General features: G+C 39.9%; 1 protein-coding gene across 1 annotated transcript in view; it reads left to right on the plus strand.

The window, feature by feature from the left end:
• Window positions 1–18,097, plus strand: part of nlrx1 (NLR family member X1) — a 79,550-nt gene that overhangs the window by 25,055 nt on the left and 36,398 nt on the right. The window contains exons 2-5 of the mRNA XM_039787188.1: window positions 4,605–4,658; window positions 9,601–9,716; window positions 12,470–12,863; window positions 17,830–18,061. Of these exons, the coding sequence (XP_039643122.1) occupies window positions 4,642–4,658; window positions 9,601–9,716; window positions 12,470–12,863; window positions 17,830–18,061 (759 nt within the window). The 5' untranslated portion in view covers window positions 4,605–4,641. The remainder of the gene's footprint in view (window positions 1–4,604; window positions 4,659–9,600; window positions 9,717–12,469; window positions 12,864–17,829; window positions 18,062–18,097) is intronic.

The raw sequence follows: 18,097 nt of genomic DNA on the forward strand, positions 1-18,097 counted from the left end.
ACGCCAGTTAGTGAAATAAATCAATTCTACATACTAAATACTGTCTAATACTGGCTATACCTTGTTGTAAATAGAGCAAAGAGCGGTGCCCGAATCTACCATCGCCGGAGTTATAGGCAGCAATAATACGGTGAGTCACTCCTTAACACTAGAGTTTGCTAGCATCCATGCTAATTGGTGCTAATAGCATTACGCTAACGGGTTAGCTAAGGTGCTGTATTCATATGCTAATAGTGTAATTAGCCACAAAAGGCTAGCAGACTAGCTACTGCATATTGCCTGTAAAAGGCTAATGATTCTATCTATTGGTTATGGAAAGTATTGTTGCTTTTCAACACTATTGCTAGCTGTGGGTATTTTGTTGAATGAATGTTAGTACAAATTGTGAGTTTAACTGTTTAACTGGTTTTTTTTGGTAAAGAAGTAAAAAAAAAAGAAAAAAATTAAATTATTTTTTTTATAGTAAAAATAAAGAAAAAAACAAACAAGGCATAAAGCCTTTTAAATAAAAAAATTTAAGCTTATTTAAGAAAATAATACAATTTGAGAGATTTTTACATGTAATTTATGCAATTATATTTAGGATAGTGTTAATGTTACTAAGGGTCCATACAACTTGAATTAGAAATGCATTGTTTGTATAAAGGTTGCCAATTAATATAAATGTGCTTTTTGGTACATGAAGAGGGATTTATATACGTTTGATACCTAAGAAGAAGAAATTCAAGAACGGTTGTACAAACCGAATAGAGGTTTAGATATTTCAATAGGGGTTAACTGAAATATGACCTCATTTTATTTTCATTGTAGCCTAAGCAATTGATTTTATTACTGAATAGTAATTGAGAGAAATGTTTTGGCCTTATCTACAGGTGGAGGAGGTGAAAAGGCTACGCAGGGGAGGCCCAGTCCACAGAGGGATATTGAATCACATCGATTCTTCACATCCCAGAGACTTCCAGGGTTTAGAGATTCCCTGTTCAGTGGGCTGGTGGCGCACAGATCAAGACTCTCGAACGTAGAGCAGTTTCCCTTGATTCATTCTTCATGGTGGAAGGACAAACGGAAACCAAACTCTTATGGGCCCCAATGTTGAACATCTCTGAACTCTTGTCATCAAAGAACAATTGAGCTCATAGAATTGAAAAGGGTTTCTTTTGTGTGCACACTTTATTTTTTCAGTTAGTTTATCTGTATGTATGCCATATTTCTGTGTATATTAATACCACTTTACTTGAGGTCAAAGAATGTATTTGTTACACTGTCATAATGTGGTAATGACAGCAAGTCTTATCTATGATATCTTAATGACAAGAAAAAAAAAAAACCCCCCGAAAACAAAAACCCCAAAAAACCCCCCACAAATACAATTGGTACCACTTTACTTGAGGTCAAGAATGTATTAGTTACACTGTCATAATGTTGTCATGACAGCAAGTCTTATCTATGATATCTTAATGACAAATACAATTGGTACCACTTTACTTGAGGTCAAAAAATGTATTAGTTACACTGTCGTAATGTTGTCATGACAGCAAGTCTTATCTATGATATCTTAATGACAAATACAATTGGTACCACTTTACTTGAGGTCAAAGAATGTATTTGTTACACTGTCATAATGTTGTCATGACAGCAAGTCTTATCTATGATATCTTAATGACAAATACAATTGTGTACCACTTTACTTGAGGTCAAAATATGTATTCGTTACACTGTCATAATGTTGTCATGACAGCAAGTCTTATCTATGATATCTTAATGACAAATACAATTGGTACCACTTTACTTGCAGGTCAAAATATGTATTAGTTACACTGTCATAATGTTGTCATGACAGCAAGTCTTATCTATGATATCTTAATGACAAATACAATTGGTACCACTTCTGAGGTCAAATTTTTTTTTTTTTTTTTTTTTTTTTTTGTAATATGTATTAGTTACACTGTCGTAATGTTGTCATGACAGCAAGTCTTATAAATGATATCTTAATGACAAATACAATTGGCACCACTTGAGGTCAAAATATGTATTAGTTTCACTGTCATAATGTGGTAATGACAGCAAGTCTTATCTATGATATCTTAATTACAAATGCAAATGTTACCACTTTACTTGAGGTCAAAGAATGTTTTCGTACTTGTCACTAATGTTGTCATGCAATGTTATGACAACAATCTTATCTATGATATCTTAATGACAAATATAATTGGTATCACTTTACTTGAGGGTCAAAATATGTATTAGTTACACTGTCATAATGTTGTCATGACAACAAGTCTTATCCATGATATCTTAATGACAAATACAATTGTTACCCCTTTACTTGAGGTCAAAATATGTATTAGTTACACTGTCATAATGTTGTCATGACAGCAAGTCTTATCTATGATATCTTAATGACAAATACAATTGGTACCACTTTACTTGAGGTCAAAATATATATTAGTTACACTGTCATAATGTTGTCATGACAGCAAGTCTTATCTATGATATCTTAATGACAAATACAATTGGTACCACTTGAGGTCAAAATATGTATTAGTTACACTGTCGTAATGTTGTCATGACAGCAAGTCTTATAAATGATATCTTAATGACAAATACAATTGGCACCACTTGAGGTCAAAGAATGTATTCGTTACACTGTCATAATGTGGTAATGACAGCAAGTCTTATCTATGATATCTTAATGACAAATACAATTGGTACCACTTTTACTTGAGGTCAAAGAATGTATTTGTTACACTGTCATAATGTGGTAATTACAGCAAGTCTTATCTATGATATCTTAATGACAAATAAAATGTTACCACTTTACTTGAGGCAAAGAATGTTTTACATATGTCATAATGTTGTCATGACAACAAGTCTTTCTATGATATCTTAATGACAAATACATTGGTATCACTTTCTTGAGGTCAAAATATGTATTAGTTACACTGTCATAATGTTGTCATGACAACAAGTCTTATCCATGATATCTTAATGACAAATACAATTGTTACCACTTTACTTGAGGTCAAAATATGTATTAGTTACACTGTCATAATGTTGTCATGACAGCAAGTCTTATCTATGATATCTTAATGACAAATACAATTGGTACCACTTGAGGTCAAAATATGTATTCGTTACACTGTCATAATGTGGTAATGACAGCAAGTCTTATCTATGATATCTTAATGACAAATACAATTGGTACCACTTTACTTGAGGTCAAAGAATGTATTTGTTACACTGTCATAATGTGGTAATGACAGCAAGTCTTATCTATGATATCTTAATGACAAATAAAAATGTTACCACTTTACTTGAGGTCAAAGAATGTTTTTGTTACACTGTCATAATGTTGTCATGACAGCAAGTCTTATCTATGATATCTTAATGACAAATACAATTGGTACCACTTTACTTGAGGTCAAAATATGTATTAGTTACACTGTCATAATGTTGTCATGAAAGCAAGTCCTATCAATGATATCTTAATGACAAATACAATTGGCACCACTTTACTTGAGGTCAAAATATGTATTAGTTACACTGTCATAATATTGTCATGACAGCAAGTCCTATCAATGATATCTTAATGACAAATACAATTGGTACCACTACTTGAGGTCAAAATATTTATTAGTTACACTGTCATAACCGTGTCATAACACCCAGTTTTGTGAAATTTCCTGTCAGACATCTATCTGAAAAAGTGCTAGAATTGGTCTCTAATCTTGCACATCTAATTATAATAATCATTAGGTCAAAATGTCATGAATACAAAAAGAGGTGAATTTCTGTTTATGTCAAGTTGTCATGACAAAGACATCCTCTGGTAATGTCATCCTGGTTAATGTCAAGTTGTCATTACAAAGACATCCCAAACTAATTTAATGTCAACTTGTCATGACCAAGACAACTTCTGGTAATGACACTTTGATTAATGTCAAAGTGTGATAATCAAGACAAATTTAATGTCAAGTTGTCATGACCAAGACAACTTCTGGTAATATCACTTTGATTAATGTCAAGTTGTCATAATCAAGACAAGCCCAACAATGTCAACTTGTCATGACAAAAACCGAATGACACTTAATGACAGAAGTCATAAACGTTTATGACTTGTTTATAAGGTTTATGACACATTCATGACAGTGTCATGTCATAGTTATGACAGTGTCATGTCATGGTTATGTCGGTACTGTCAAGTAAAGTGTTACCGTTTATTTCAACCAAACCAGAGTGGTGATTTTTGGAACAGTGGAAGGAAGAACCAAGAAGACTTTTAATAGTTTAATTTTGTTTCTGTCAACTTTGAATGAAGTGTATTTTACGATGGTATGAGTACTGTTTATTTAAATGGAGTCTGGGGGAGATTAAAACATGTCCCTTTTGGATGGTGTTTTTGGGACATTGCACAATCATCGTCTCACTGCGTACTGTACCTTTGCATTTGCAAGTACATCCTTGTGTGCATTCATGAGATACAAACAAAATGGGGACCCGCTCATCAATACATAGGTCTGCTAGTAGTCAAAAACTGCACAGGGTACCTTTATGTTCCTTTTTGCACACATTGTCTCACTTTGTATGCTTACTGTTTTTCACAGAACGGTCCTTGACATCAAGACGCAAAGGAACAGAAGGATGAGCTCACTGCACAGGTTGGTGACATTATTGATGCTGAGGCTCAAATGTCATTCATGTGCAAACTGTCTGAAGATCAATGATTGCCTTAGGATTTGTGATGCAGATGTTAAACAAATCTCCTGTGTATACGGAGCCAGACAGTCTGACACATTGTATAGCTATGCCTGAATACAATACTCTAGGCTTTTTTCCGATTTAAAAATATTTGAATTAAAATCTTCACCCTCTTTATAAATGTCACATAACTACTACTAACTAGTTTACGTTAAAATAACGGCTTACAAATTGTGATGCTACACTGACTTGTAATAGGGAGAATGGTGCCTCTGTCATTTAAATGCCTGTTCTGGCACTGTGTACGTTTCTCTGGCGAGTGGCTACGATCTCCCTAGAGTATAAAGTAGGGCTGTTACGATAACCGCATCACCGTAATACTGCACCCCATTTTTAAATTTATTTAATAACTTTTTGCTGGTGAAAGTTACAGAAGAACAGATGTTGTGTGATATGAAATATAATGAAAGCAATAATCATTGTTATCCTCTTCGACTGTCTTCTATATTTAAGAGATAATGGAGAAAAAACTTAAGTTGCTCATCACTTCAGCTTTGCACAAGAGGATGGACAGTCCATTAAATATATGGGGGATTTCTTTTGTGTGTCAGATTATTATGAATTATTTTTACAGGTAACATTTAATATAATAGGCTACACAGTAGGGAAGGCAAAGACATTTCTCCGTTCTGAGCTGAGGTGGACACAATAACGTTAAAGCTGCAGTGTTTACCATGACACAGCCTAGCAGCTACCAGAGTTTCCTTCTGCTTAGGCCTAACAAAATGAATTGTTTGGTTCCGGTTTCCGACCGACCCTGTCAAGTAATGTGCGACCCAAATTTATTTTATGAGCTTGGGGAAGAAATTATACTAATTAAATAAATACACAAATAAAAAGTTTAAGGCAAACTATAATTACATTTTTGTACAGCACTCTTGCGATGCAAGATGCCCGTTTTCCTCCAGCAATGCTGGAAGAGGACCTGATGTCGCCGCAGCCGCACTTAACATTGCCGTGTCCAGTTTTACGGCAGCAGCAGCAGTGTGAGGGCGGCGCCTTCAATCAGCCCTCACCGGCCACGGCGGCCAGCTACAGCGCTACTGCGCCGCCGGGGAGCTTCAACACGTTAAACAGGGCAGATGAAACCACTCAGGAACTATATGTTGTGTTTAATGTCGATCAAGAGGATGGCAACGTAGCAAGCAAACACGATCAAAAGAAAGGTAAACACCCTTTAGAGTGCTCTAACGTTACAGCAAGTCCCTGGGGCTCAATGGAGGTGGCTAACAGCAGTGAAGCTAATGACAACTTCGCAACAAAATTCATTTGGATACAAGCATTGCATTATGGAAGATAGACGGGATTCTGAACAGCGATGCCCGCGCTGCACAATTGCACCTGACTGCAGTACGCAGATCGGGGTTGGGCCAAATGTGGGCGGAGCTAACCGTTTGACTCCGTGGGCGCGCCATCTGGTGGCGGACATCAGGCAGCACATTCTTAAACGTCATTGCAACACCTTTATAATATAATATATATTATAGATATATAGATTATAATAAATAATGATATTTGAATTATAGATATATAGATTATAATAAACAATGATATTTGAATTGTAAAAAGGAAAAAAGAACGGGGTTGGGTTTAGGAAAAGAAGATCGGGGAAAGCAAACATGACTCCGGAAATGAGCCCTGGTCTCTGGGGAACGCCAGACAACAACTGACGGTTGTTAAGGCAGAGGCGGAGTGGCAATCGGGAAAGTCTGGACCGGACTAACCTGCCGCCTGCCGGGCGGACTAACCTGCCGCCGTCCGGCGGGCAGCCAGCGAACGGACGCTGGCTGCCCGCGGGGAACGCTGCCTATCCCAAGCAGACGATGGCTGCCTGCCCGCGAGACGGACGCTGGCTGCCCGCGAATGGACGCTGGATGCCGGCTGGCTGCCCGCCGAGGAACGGGCGCTTCGTCTTGTATGCGGCGCGCCGGCCCGCGAATGGACGCTGGATGCCGGCTGGCTGCCCATGGACGGACACTGGCTGCCAGCTGCCTGCCGAAACCGGACGCTGGCTGCCGGCTTGCTGCCCGCCGAAGGAACGTTAGCTGCCCGACGGACGATGTGCGCGAACGGACGTTGGCTGCTAGCGAAGCGGGCGCGGGCCCGCGGCAACGGACGCTGGCGCTGCCGGCTTGCTGCCGTCTGGCTGCCCGCGAACGGACGCTGGCTGCCGGCTGCCTGCCCGCGGACAGAACGCTACCCCGTGCGACCCGGACACTGCCTGCCGGCCGGTGGTCTACATAATTTCCCGGTAGATGTTTTGGTTCCATTCCGCCGCTGGGTTAAGGAAAGGATAACGGGGAAATCAAACGTAATTCGCGGGAAACGAGCCCATGTCTCTGGGGGACGCCAACAACGGACGGTTGGGTTAAGAAAAACAACAACGGGAAAAGCAAACTTCACACGCGGGAAAAGATCTCCGGTCAGCTTGAAAGTCCTGCGTTTTCCCCTCACACCAATTGCCAGAGTGATAGAGAAATGGCTCTGCCAATTGCTATTTGGCAAGTGGGCGGAGTCAAACGTTTAGCTCCACCCACATTGAGCCACTCCTCGATCTGCGTACTGCAGTCAGGGCTTACTCGCGCTGCACACACACACACACACACACACACACACACACACAGCACAGCCGAGGTGTGTGCGTTCTTCACACACAGCACATGTAACTGGCTGGAAACGATATCTACAGCTTATACATTATTTACTTCCGCTGGCGCAGATGAACTAATGCTACACTCGTTAACTGTAAGAAGCCTACAATAAACCCTCCATGATTAAAGAGTCAATATTTATCAATACCCACCTACCTGTTCTACAGGCAAATTTAAACATGTAGAAACCGATATTTCAGTCTGCTCTGCATGCGCTGTCCACTCTTGTCCACCGCGCTGTGCAAACAAAGCTCTACTCTGCAAATAGCGACTTTACAAACAAGCTGAAATGAAAGATGTCAGTTTGTAGTCTAACTGTTTCTCAGTTTGCAACGAATCTTGATTTTTGGACAAACTCTTGTAAACGTAGCTGCTGTCTAAACGAACCATCCTCTCGGTAAACCTGTGGCTTTATTATAAGACCAAAACAAATACATGTGGCTACTTAATATGCACGTGAATTACATGTTTTCAATTTATTAAGTGACAACTGTACATGTAGTAACAGGTAGGCTATGTTATGAAAATATTGAGTATCCATCGCTACTGTAAAGGCAAAAAAAAATCCTACCTATCCCTTGCTGCCACTGGGAATGAAATAAAAATAAAAAATAAAATAAATTCCCTATCGACCCATGACCACAAAACAAACCGGAACCAAACAATTTTTTTTTAATGCCCTATAGCTTAATCCCGACAAAACTGCACGTTTAAATTTCAGCCTGCATGCAAGTTTTCTAGCCTAAAACAGAAAAGCTTATTTTGGTAGAGAGCGCAACAAGTTAGTGGACTGCCGAGTCGCCCTTTCTGCTCAGCTGCTGGACCACTGTGCTGAAGATGTGAGCTGTGTGGGGACACGCGCAGCGGTGGAGATGATAGAGCCGGGGAGGCAGCGGCTAGCTTACGTGGCTATCTGTGCTAACACGGTCAACAGGGATAACGCAGCTAGCGGGATTACTTACCGAGGGGGTCGGGGAGGCATGATGTTTTCTGCAGTTAAGACGTCTCATCTGCCTTAGCACTGTTGACTGTGTTAGCACGGTTAGCCACGTAAAAACAAGTGGAGCCAGTGCACGCCCAGCCTGGGTAACGTTGGTGCCAAGCAGTGGCGGGCATCTAACCAATGTGACACCAACAACCTATTAACCACTGAGGCAGAATGTGAAACAACCTTAGATGATGAAGTGGAGGTTGAGAAAGAGCAGGCAGCATGCACCGCCTTCCCCATATCTGCCTCACCCTTAATTGCCTCATCCGGGGAGGAAAGGAAAGGACCGAACGTCTCCTTCGACCCTAGTGCGACGCCTCACAATGGCTTTTTCCCATTCCATAGAAAATCCTTAATTAGGTTATTATATTGTTTGAAGATCCTGTTTGCAATGGTTATTGGCAAAATCATAAATAACCATTTCAGATGTCCAAGTGTCCAAATTTTTCCAGAGTCACAACCTCTGAGATAAGAGATTTCCACATGATATCATCACCGATCCACTTCAGTATTATAGCTTTCCTGGCTAGCAGTAAAAGCGACTGAATCACACTTGATCTCTTTTAAGAAAGATGGGAACCTGGGGGGACAAAGAAGTGGGTCTGCTGACACCTGCTGACCTATTGCTCTACTAATACCTGTGCATACAAAACATTTTGTTGCAGTCCCACAAACAATGCATTCTGGATGAGAATAAGAATAAGAATATTATAATAATATAATAATATATATATATAATAATAAGAATAAGAATAATCTAATGGATGCAAATCACATGGGGTTTCCAGCGAGTAGTTCTTCTTATACACAAAGGGTCAGATCTGTAGCGGCATTCTCTAATATTTTCAAATCATCCCATCGTGTTTACTTGAGATTGCCGATAGGCAATCTGATCGCCAGTCTGACAAGCTACATTGAACACGTAATTGGACATAACATATTATGGATTTGCGGAGTGGCTTTCACTTTAATTAATGAAACTACACCGACGCTGACGTGCTGACACGTTTCTATGTTGATGGCGTCTTGCTTCGGTAGCGAGACGCAGTTATATTATTGCAGCTGTTCTCTGCCAATAAAATCCGCTACCATGTGAGGCAGATCTAGATCTAGGGGGTTGTTGACTGTGGGATTGCATGCATTCTATAAAGATTGTGAACAATGCCAACTGAACAAACCTGTGCGATGTGTTGTGTTTTCCAGACAGCTGAGTCAGCTCTGCGGGTCGTGGAGGTGGAGGTGGAGTAGGGTGGCGGTTTCTCTGTACCCAGCCACTGGCTTCCACTGCAGGACCTTCTGCTCCACTACCTCAGGACCAGGTACACAACTCGGTTTAAACCTCAATGACATGATGATGACAAAATACTGCTTTCATAAAACTCCAACTGTAAAAAGCTTTCTTCAGTGTGAAAAATACAAAATGTTTATTTTAGCAGTTTAGATTTAATTGTGGGAATGCTGTTTGACAGCATTCCAACTATTGTTATTCTGTTCTTTATTATTATATAACTATTGTTCTTTATTATTATATAACTATTGTTATTTGGTTTTCTTTATTATTATTCCGTACGTTTTTTGGCTCTGCATAACTTCTGCATACTTTCAGCTATTTAAACCATTCAACTTTTAAAATGTTCAGCTCTTTCAGCTAATGATGGGACTTCTTCGACTTTTTTTCGACTATTTATACTTTTTAACACTTTTTTAACATTGAAGTGAATGAGAGCATGCTTCAACTCCTTAAAATCTTCTTCTGCTCCCAAAAGTTTCAGCTTCTTCATACTTTCACCTACAGACACCAAACAAACTTTAAAATGTTCACAAAATATTCAGCTATCCAAACGTATCTTTTCAGTTTGATATCTTTTACAGTTTTTGTGAAAAAGCTGTTTAAGTTTAGTGATCTTTTCAGGATTGCAAGAGGTAGAGTGTATATAAGTATATATATATATATATATATATATATATATATATATATATATTTGGATCTCCTCTCTTCCTCTCTCTCTTTATCTCTCTTTCTTTCTCTCTCTCTCTTTCCCTGTCTCTCTCACTCTCCCTCTCTCTATCCCTCTCTCTCTCTCGATTTCCTTCTCTTTCTCTCTCTTTGTCTCTCCCTCTCTCTCTCGTCCCTCCTCTCTCTCCCCCTCTCTCTCTCCCCCCTCTTTATTTGAACTTCCACTTTTGACAGTATTACAGTTTAGCCTCCAGCTTTTCTATAAATGTAATTCAGCCCTTACCTTTTTAAGGTAATGCAGTTCAGCTTCCAAGTGACAATTTTACATTTCAACTTCCAAGTTTTTCAGTGCAATCCATTTCAGATTTTTCAAACTTTTTTTTCCACATTTCTGCATTTTCATCTGTTTCTCACAGCATTTGTAAGTCTTTCATACTTATTCATAATTTCAGTTAAAAAATAAATTCAGACCTCACAATGTTCTACATCGTTGGGCATTGTTGAACTTTTAAAGCCAACAATTCAGTTTAGAGTCAGCTTTTCAAAAAACCTTTAAATATTCCACATCTTTCATACATTAGTGGTGTTGTTAAACTTTTTAATGAAATTCATGTTTATTTTAAAACCATTCCTACTTTTCTCACTACTTCAACTTTTTCTTCAGCAATTCAGCTATTCAGCATTCCCACGCATTTTCTGCAGGAAATGCATTTTCTAGTTACGATTTAATTCCCTTGAATTTTAGCAATCAGTCGAAGGCAGCAGGACAGCGGTAAACATGACCATAGTGTATTAATAAAAAAAAAAAATACTATAATGCCGTTTTTACACTGCGTGGTACAGCTCAACGCGACTGTACTCGACTCACTCTTTTTATACCAGAGGCATTATGTTTTTGTGGTCGTTCCATTCTCGTGAATGTAAAATCTCAAGAACAGTTGGAGGGAATTTCTTTAAATTTGGCCCAAACGTCCACTTGGACTGAACTGATATGATTTTGGTGGTCAAAGGGCACCGTGATCTCAAAAAACATTTTTTTGCCATAATTTAAGAATTAATACATTTTTCACAAATGTCTAATGGGATAAAGTGATGACATTTTATACTCCACAGGTCAGCCTTACTGTGACATTATAATGTTCTATTTTTCTGGCTATTATTCAAAACAAGGGGAACACAAGGGGACATTGTGATCATATTTCATAAATATATACAGTATTTGGTCGGATGCTGAATTGGTGACCCTTATCGTGGGTGCCCACCTTCACCTATGTTGGTGATAGACGGGGCAAATCAACCAATCAGATCAAACTCTTGCCGAAACCTGTCGGGAGACGATCAAAAACATCTTTTCCTCCGAGAAAAGCCTCCAGTGCCGTTTTTTGCTCTTCTTTCAATGAAGGAATACTTTCTAATTTGGTTAAAAGTTGCGTGATGGCTACACTCATCTCATCTGTGGAAGCTGCCATGTTGTTTAGACTGAACAGTCGCTTCTCGTTGCGTCACACCTAAACCCGCCTCAAAACCAACGCTGATTGGTCGGTCATTTGGCGGACGGCTCCAGATTTTCTCTATCTCAAGATGCTTGCGAGATCAGGACGGTCTCACGAGGCTATTGGATTATATAAATTAAGCAAAAAGGGTTGGAAGGTTTTTTTAAAGGGTTAAACTACTTTTTTTTTAACCTGGACCCTATTTTCCTATGTTTTGTGTCTAAGTGACTGACGGGAACAACAATCTTTGACATTGGTCAGAGTTAGGGTTAGTAAGAGACAGGGTTAGTAATTGTGGTAACAGTTAAAACAATATTATTAAAACAAAAATAAAGTTATTAAACGTTGTTGCGTGATAAAAAAAGGCTATACAATCTATTTCCTGACTGCTTTAGTAACTTTTCTGCTTGTGTCTCTCTCATGAAGCTTCGTGAACCATATTATTAATTTTCTGAGGCCACCAGATGGTACACTTGGTGTAAAGAAAAAGGCTCAAGAAATGGCAATTCAGTGTGATGTCAGCCCTTTGTAGAACAGAGAGTGCCATCTAGTGGGCTTAGGAAATAAAGCAAGTGGTGTGACTATCACTAGTAAATTCACCATTTTTTTCTCTCTATTACAGCTGAATCCATAGAGATTCACAAGAGGAAGCTCTTCCTGTGGTTCAGCCACCTTCCTCGGGAGGAAAAACAGTTTGGCGGGTGCTTCAGCCCCGAGACCATGCATGTGGATCCACTGATACTGGAAAGAAAAACTGAAGAGAAGGCAGGACTACTCAGTTCCGTGCTCCAAACCCAGCCCCCCTCCTGCCCCTCTGTGACTGTGCAACAGCTGTTTGATCCCACTGATGCCTGGAGGGAAGGTCGGGGGCTCAATGTGCTGCTGTACGGGGCTGTGGGAACAGGCAAAAGTACAGTGGTCCGAAAGCTGGTCCTGGATTGGTGCACAGGGACCACCCTGTCCCACTTCAAGCTGCTGGTTCCTTTCTCTTGTGAGGACCTTGGCCAACTGTCAAAGTAAGACAACCTTGTATTAATCAGTGGCATTTTTCACCGTTGTCTTATGTCACATATTCTGATATCTTGAATTTGGAATCAGGTAATATAAGTAATTTCCCCCAGCATCAGAGCTAATCAACACAATCAAATTGTACAATAATCTAGGACTGGGCGATATGGTCTAAAAAAAAATCCCAGATTTTTTCACAAAAAATCTGATTTACGATTTAAATTTATTCCCAGATGATTTTAAACCAGAGCAACAGGACACAGCAAGACATTAGTACAGGTTAAACTATACAGTCAGAAGTCAACAAGACACAACAAACAACAAACAACAAATAAGCTTTCTCAGTAAGCCATGCAGAGCTACAGGAAGACATTAGCACAGTTACCCAAATATACACTGACAGAATGAGGAAGAAAGCTAGGAAGATCACTGCAGATAGTACACACCCTCTTTCGAGCCAGTTTGAGCTCCTGAAGTCTGGGAGGCGTTTCAGAGTGCCTCTGGCAAAAAGTGTTTTTAAAAAATCCTTTATTCCAAATGCCATCAGTATCATCAACCAAACCAAGTGATAACATCAATATGAGCTGCTATCCTAATGATCCCAATGATTTTAATCATATTTATATATATATCTTTTTTTTTTCTTCTTTTATATATTCAATTTACTATGTTTGACATGTTTGTATGTTTATTTTTTGTATGTCTGGTGAGCCAAAGAAAAATTTCCACCCCGGTGGACAATAAAGATTTATTCTATTCTATTCTATTCTATGTACGCATTTTTTGTACTCGGCACGCATTTTGACCTTAAGTACGCTTGTACGATTCGCTGCTCTCTAGGTACGCATTTTGTTGCATCTCGCATTTCTCCGGTTTCAGTTTCTATGCAATCTACCTCTATGAAGTTGATTCTGCCCCTAAGCAGTGGAGTGAAAAGCTTTCGTCCAATCAAAGCGCTGCATTTTAACTCTCCGTCCACCTGCCCCTCCTAGCCAAATGTTTCGCACGTTTAATTCAATTCAGTGCCTCAGCAAGCCAGGCTTTCCGGATAACTGTAGGCTTGCATGCCATGGCTGAACCGCCTCAAAAAAAAGGATTTCTTAACGGGAGAGATGGCCTTTCCTCCACATGTCCAGGCTACCTCACATAGACAGTTTATAGAACCTCATCACGCGTTCTGCATCGTGTGCAAGACAGACATCGACATCAATCACCAAGGGGCAACAGGTAACGAACACAGTCACATAAACAATTAAAGCTGCGAGCAGCGATGGACGGGCCCTTGCGCCTCTGCGCGCGTTGGGGTTATCGACGGACGCCGTTCCTTGTGACCGTGCATTTGCGCGGCACTCAGACACCGCAAATCGTCAACAATGAAAAGGGAACTCCCTGCCAAGTTCAACGATAGCTCACACAACACTCTACGTCATACGGTTCATTAGCTGTGAAAAGGGGCGTGGCTAAAGCATAGGGGGTGGGTCAAATCATCACCAATTAAAAAGGAACTCTCTGCTGAGTTCAACGATACCTTACACAAGACTCTACCTTAGATGGGTCAGCATGTATGAAAGGGGGCGTGGCTTGAACATAGGGGGCGGGCCAAACCATCACCAATGAAGAATGAAGTCTCTGCTGAGTTCAATGATACCTCACACAAGGGTCTACATTAAACGGATCATTAGTTATGAAAGAGGGCGTGGCTTAAACATAGGGGGCGGGCCAAACCATCACCAATGAATAAGGCAGTCTCTGCTGAGTTCAATGACACCTCACACAAGACTCTACCTTAAACAGTTCAATTTTATAAACGGGGGCGTGGCCTGAGTAAGTGGGCGTGGTTAAAGTATAGGGGGCGGCTCAGTATCACATGTAGACCACACATTCTAAATTTCATGTAAATCGGATGATGCTTGTCATATAAGGCGCATTTCCTTTTGCCAGCGGGGGTGCTATCACCAAAAGTCAATTTTGGCCTGTAGGTGTCCTCAGGCCTGGACCCTTGTGATTCGTGAGAAATTCCAGGCAGATACGACAACGTACACTCAAGTTACAACAATTTCTTTGTTCATCCTAGGAGGAGTTCGTTAAAGTATAGCACCTTGACTTTTAGGCCTACTTCCTGTTGCCACTAGGAGGCGCTATGACTTTAAGTAAATATCGGCCTTTAATTGTCCTCAGGGTTGGAGTCTTATGAATCCTGAAAAGTTTCGAGGTAATCGGACAATGTACACTCGAGTTACACCCATTTCCTGTTTCGGCGGCGAAACGCACAAAATGGCCGCCCCGCCACGGCCACACCCTATGACGAAAAGTTTTTCTTTTAACAACTTTTGATCTTTAACTTCTTAACATGGCACAGACCGAGTTTGAAGTTGATCTGATGAAATCTCTAGGAGGAGTTCGTTAAAGTACGACATGTGGAAATGGCCAAAATCTTCTTCGAACTTTGAATTCAAAATGGCGGACTTCCTGTGGGGTTTAGGGTATGGCTCTATGTGTACCAAGTTTGGGGCAAAATTGTTTTAACTTTCTACGGGGCGCTAGCAAGCCTATTGTGCGGCTATTCCCGAAACCCTTAAAATACGTAAATTTTCACCAGACTTGATGCGACCGCCAAATTTGGTGAGTGTTTGAATATGTTAAGGCCCTCAAAAAGGCAATTCATTTGACGAGAAAAAGAATAGAAAGAATAGAATAGAAACAATAATTCCTTCAGTTTCAATAGGACCTTCACCGCTGTCGGCGCTTGGGCCCCAAATACTCCCCACCCACCGAAACGTAATGATATTAAAAATAAATGAAACCTCATGATATTAAAAATAAATGGATGATAAGAAAAAAACGTAATCCCCAGGTAACAATTTTTGGTTCCAAGAACGTTCTGGGAACGTTCGTTTTTGGTTGCAGGAACGTTCCCTGAAGGTTATTTTTTGGTTAGTTTTTGGTTCCCATGGAAAGTTTTCCTGGCGTTTAGGGAATGTTAGTTTTTGGTTACATCGACCGTTCCCAGAACGTTCGCCTAACGTTGCAACCTTTAGAGAACGTTCCCCTACCTTTGTAACCTTTAGAGAACAGGGCAATGGGCACATTAACACAATATATTGTATAAATGTAGAGTGCAAAGTAATAGTGCAAATGTAGTGTGCAAGATGCATATTGGAATGAAAAAGTATGTAATGTGTAGGTGAATGGCCAAAGTGGGGATGACCCCACTTATCAGCAGTTCAGGAGAGTGATTGCAGAGGGAAAGAAGCTGTTCTTGTGTCTGGTTGTTTTTGTGTGCAGGGATCTGTAGAGGGGAGGAGGCAGGAGGATGGCAGCAGTGTTTCTACACTGCTGCCATCCTCCTTCTATGAGGTGGACCTGGTCACCACAGACCCAAATCTTCTCAGCTGTTGCTACTGTCATATGCTGCACTGTCTCTTCATGTGGCACATTATGTTTGGCACATTGTATGGGTCACCTCTTATATCATAAGAATAATAATAATATAATATAATAATAATCATCAAGGTAATACAATGTGTATCATCAAGTGATGACTGATTAACAGTAATGTAAATGCTATATGCCCTAATACCTGTTGATATTACAATGCAAAGTATAGGCTCTTAACCTTGCAGTTTTGCACATATCATGTGTAAGACACATATCATTTGTAAGACTCAATTTCTCCATTTCTTTGCACAAAACTCTCCATAAAGTGCCATTTAACGGTTTATTGTACAATTTTTTTTCCTGGGGGGGCATACCCCCGAACCCACCTAGGGAGAGCCCCCCCACATAACAAATACCAATATAACCCCTGACTATAGCCTACCGTTGGCTACTTTGATTCAATTGTAATTGTGTATTTTTCATTTAATCCTACTTATTAGGCTACTTCTAGTCCACCACAATTCAATTTGAGTCAAGTAGGCTATTGAACGTTTTACTTAACTATTTATTTTATAGCTTTAGTTACTTTGCAGCGTCAGATTAATAATACAAAATAATATGAATAAATTATGATTTATTAAAGTGGATAAAGATGAGAATTTGTTGTGGTGAAATTCACAAGCTACCTGCCAAGAATACTTCCACTTTTATTTTGGTGAAAGTAACGCAAAAGTAGTGTAAGCATTACAATTCAGAGACAGTAATATTGTAATATAACTAAATGTATAGGCTATTGAAACCTCTGTCAGGCTTCAATCTGTGCTTTTTTAGTAGTTGCTTTAGGCCTATTTAAAGTTGCTTTATGAGTAAATCATTACTTAGACTACTTCATTTCCCTTCAGTAATCAGAAGAAGGCTATGTGTTAACCTGGTCTAACTCTCATCTTTAACACAGAAGCACTTAGGCATATTTATTAGCTCTCTCTGCCTCCTGTTGGTTAGACTAACAAATATATGGGCACAAAATATTGGACAGGATATAAGAAAACATTTGTATAGTAGTTTCACTACGTGTACAGCCATTCATCCACTCCTCTACACAGTAATAATTTATTGTAATCTAGAAGATAGTGATGAGCCAAACAACATAATTTCAGGTGGAAGAAGTTTCCATGTGCTATGCCTCCTGTACAACGGTTTGTTTTCAATTCAATGTTAGGAGTGATAGCATTAATTGTATAACATTTATGGTCTACTTGTATATGGTTATGGAGTAACTTATAAATCTTGATTGGTGAAATTATATTATGTAGTATGGTGTTAGGTATCTCATAGGTTTCTCACTGGTGAGTGCAACGGTGGAGCGTATATTGGCGGTGGGCTGTCGGTGATTGGTGCGCACGGGGGGCCTGGGGGGGGGAGGTTGTACTCATAAAATGTCTTCATGGTTGGCAGGTCTGTATCTATAGTATGGTATGAATTTGATTTGTATTGATAAAAACTGAACATGGGCATGGGGAGTTATAATGACTGCAGCATCACACTGCTATAAGTACATTATGTTAGTAATAAAGTGATGAATCCCCTCCCTCATAGAGTGGCTTCCTTAAGGGACCTGGTGAGCAGGAAGTACCTCCACCTGAGAAAACACCCCCTGCTGAGTGGGGAGGGAAACCAGGCCAAGGATGTGCTCTTTGTCTTTAATGGGATGGAGAAGATGAAACTGGACTTCCGAATTGGAGCCACAGAGCTTTGCAGTGATCCTAATGAGGCGCTTCCTGCAGATGTGGTGGTGGTGAACTTGCTGAGGAAATATCTCCTGCCCGAGGTAAGGGACAGTCCACTGTCACTCTTCTGTTTCCCT

The sequence above is a fragment of the Perca fluviatilis genome, chromosome 2, assembly GCF_010015445.1.
Source record: "Perca fluviatilis chromosome 2, GENO_Pfluv_1.0, whole genome shotgun sequence".
Taxonomy (NCBI): domain Eukaryota; kingdom Metazoa; phylum Chordata; class Actinopteri; order Perciformes; family Percidae; genus Perca; species Perca fluviatilis.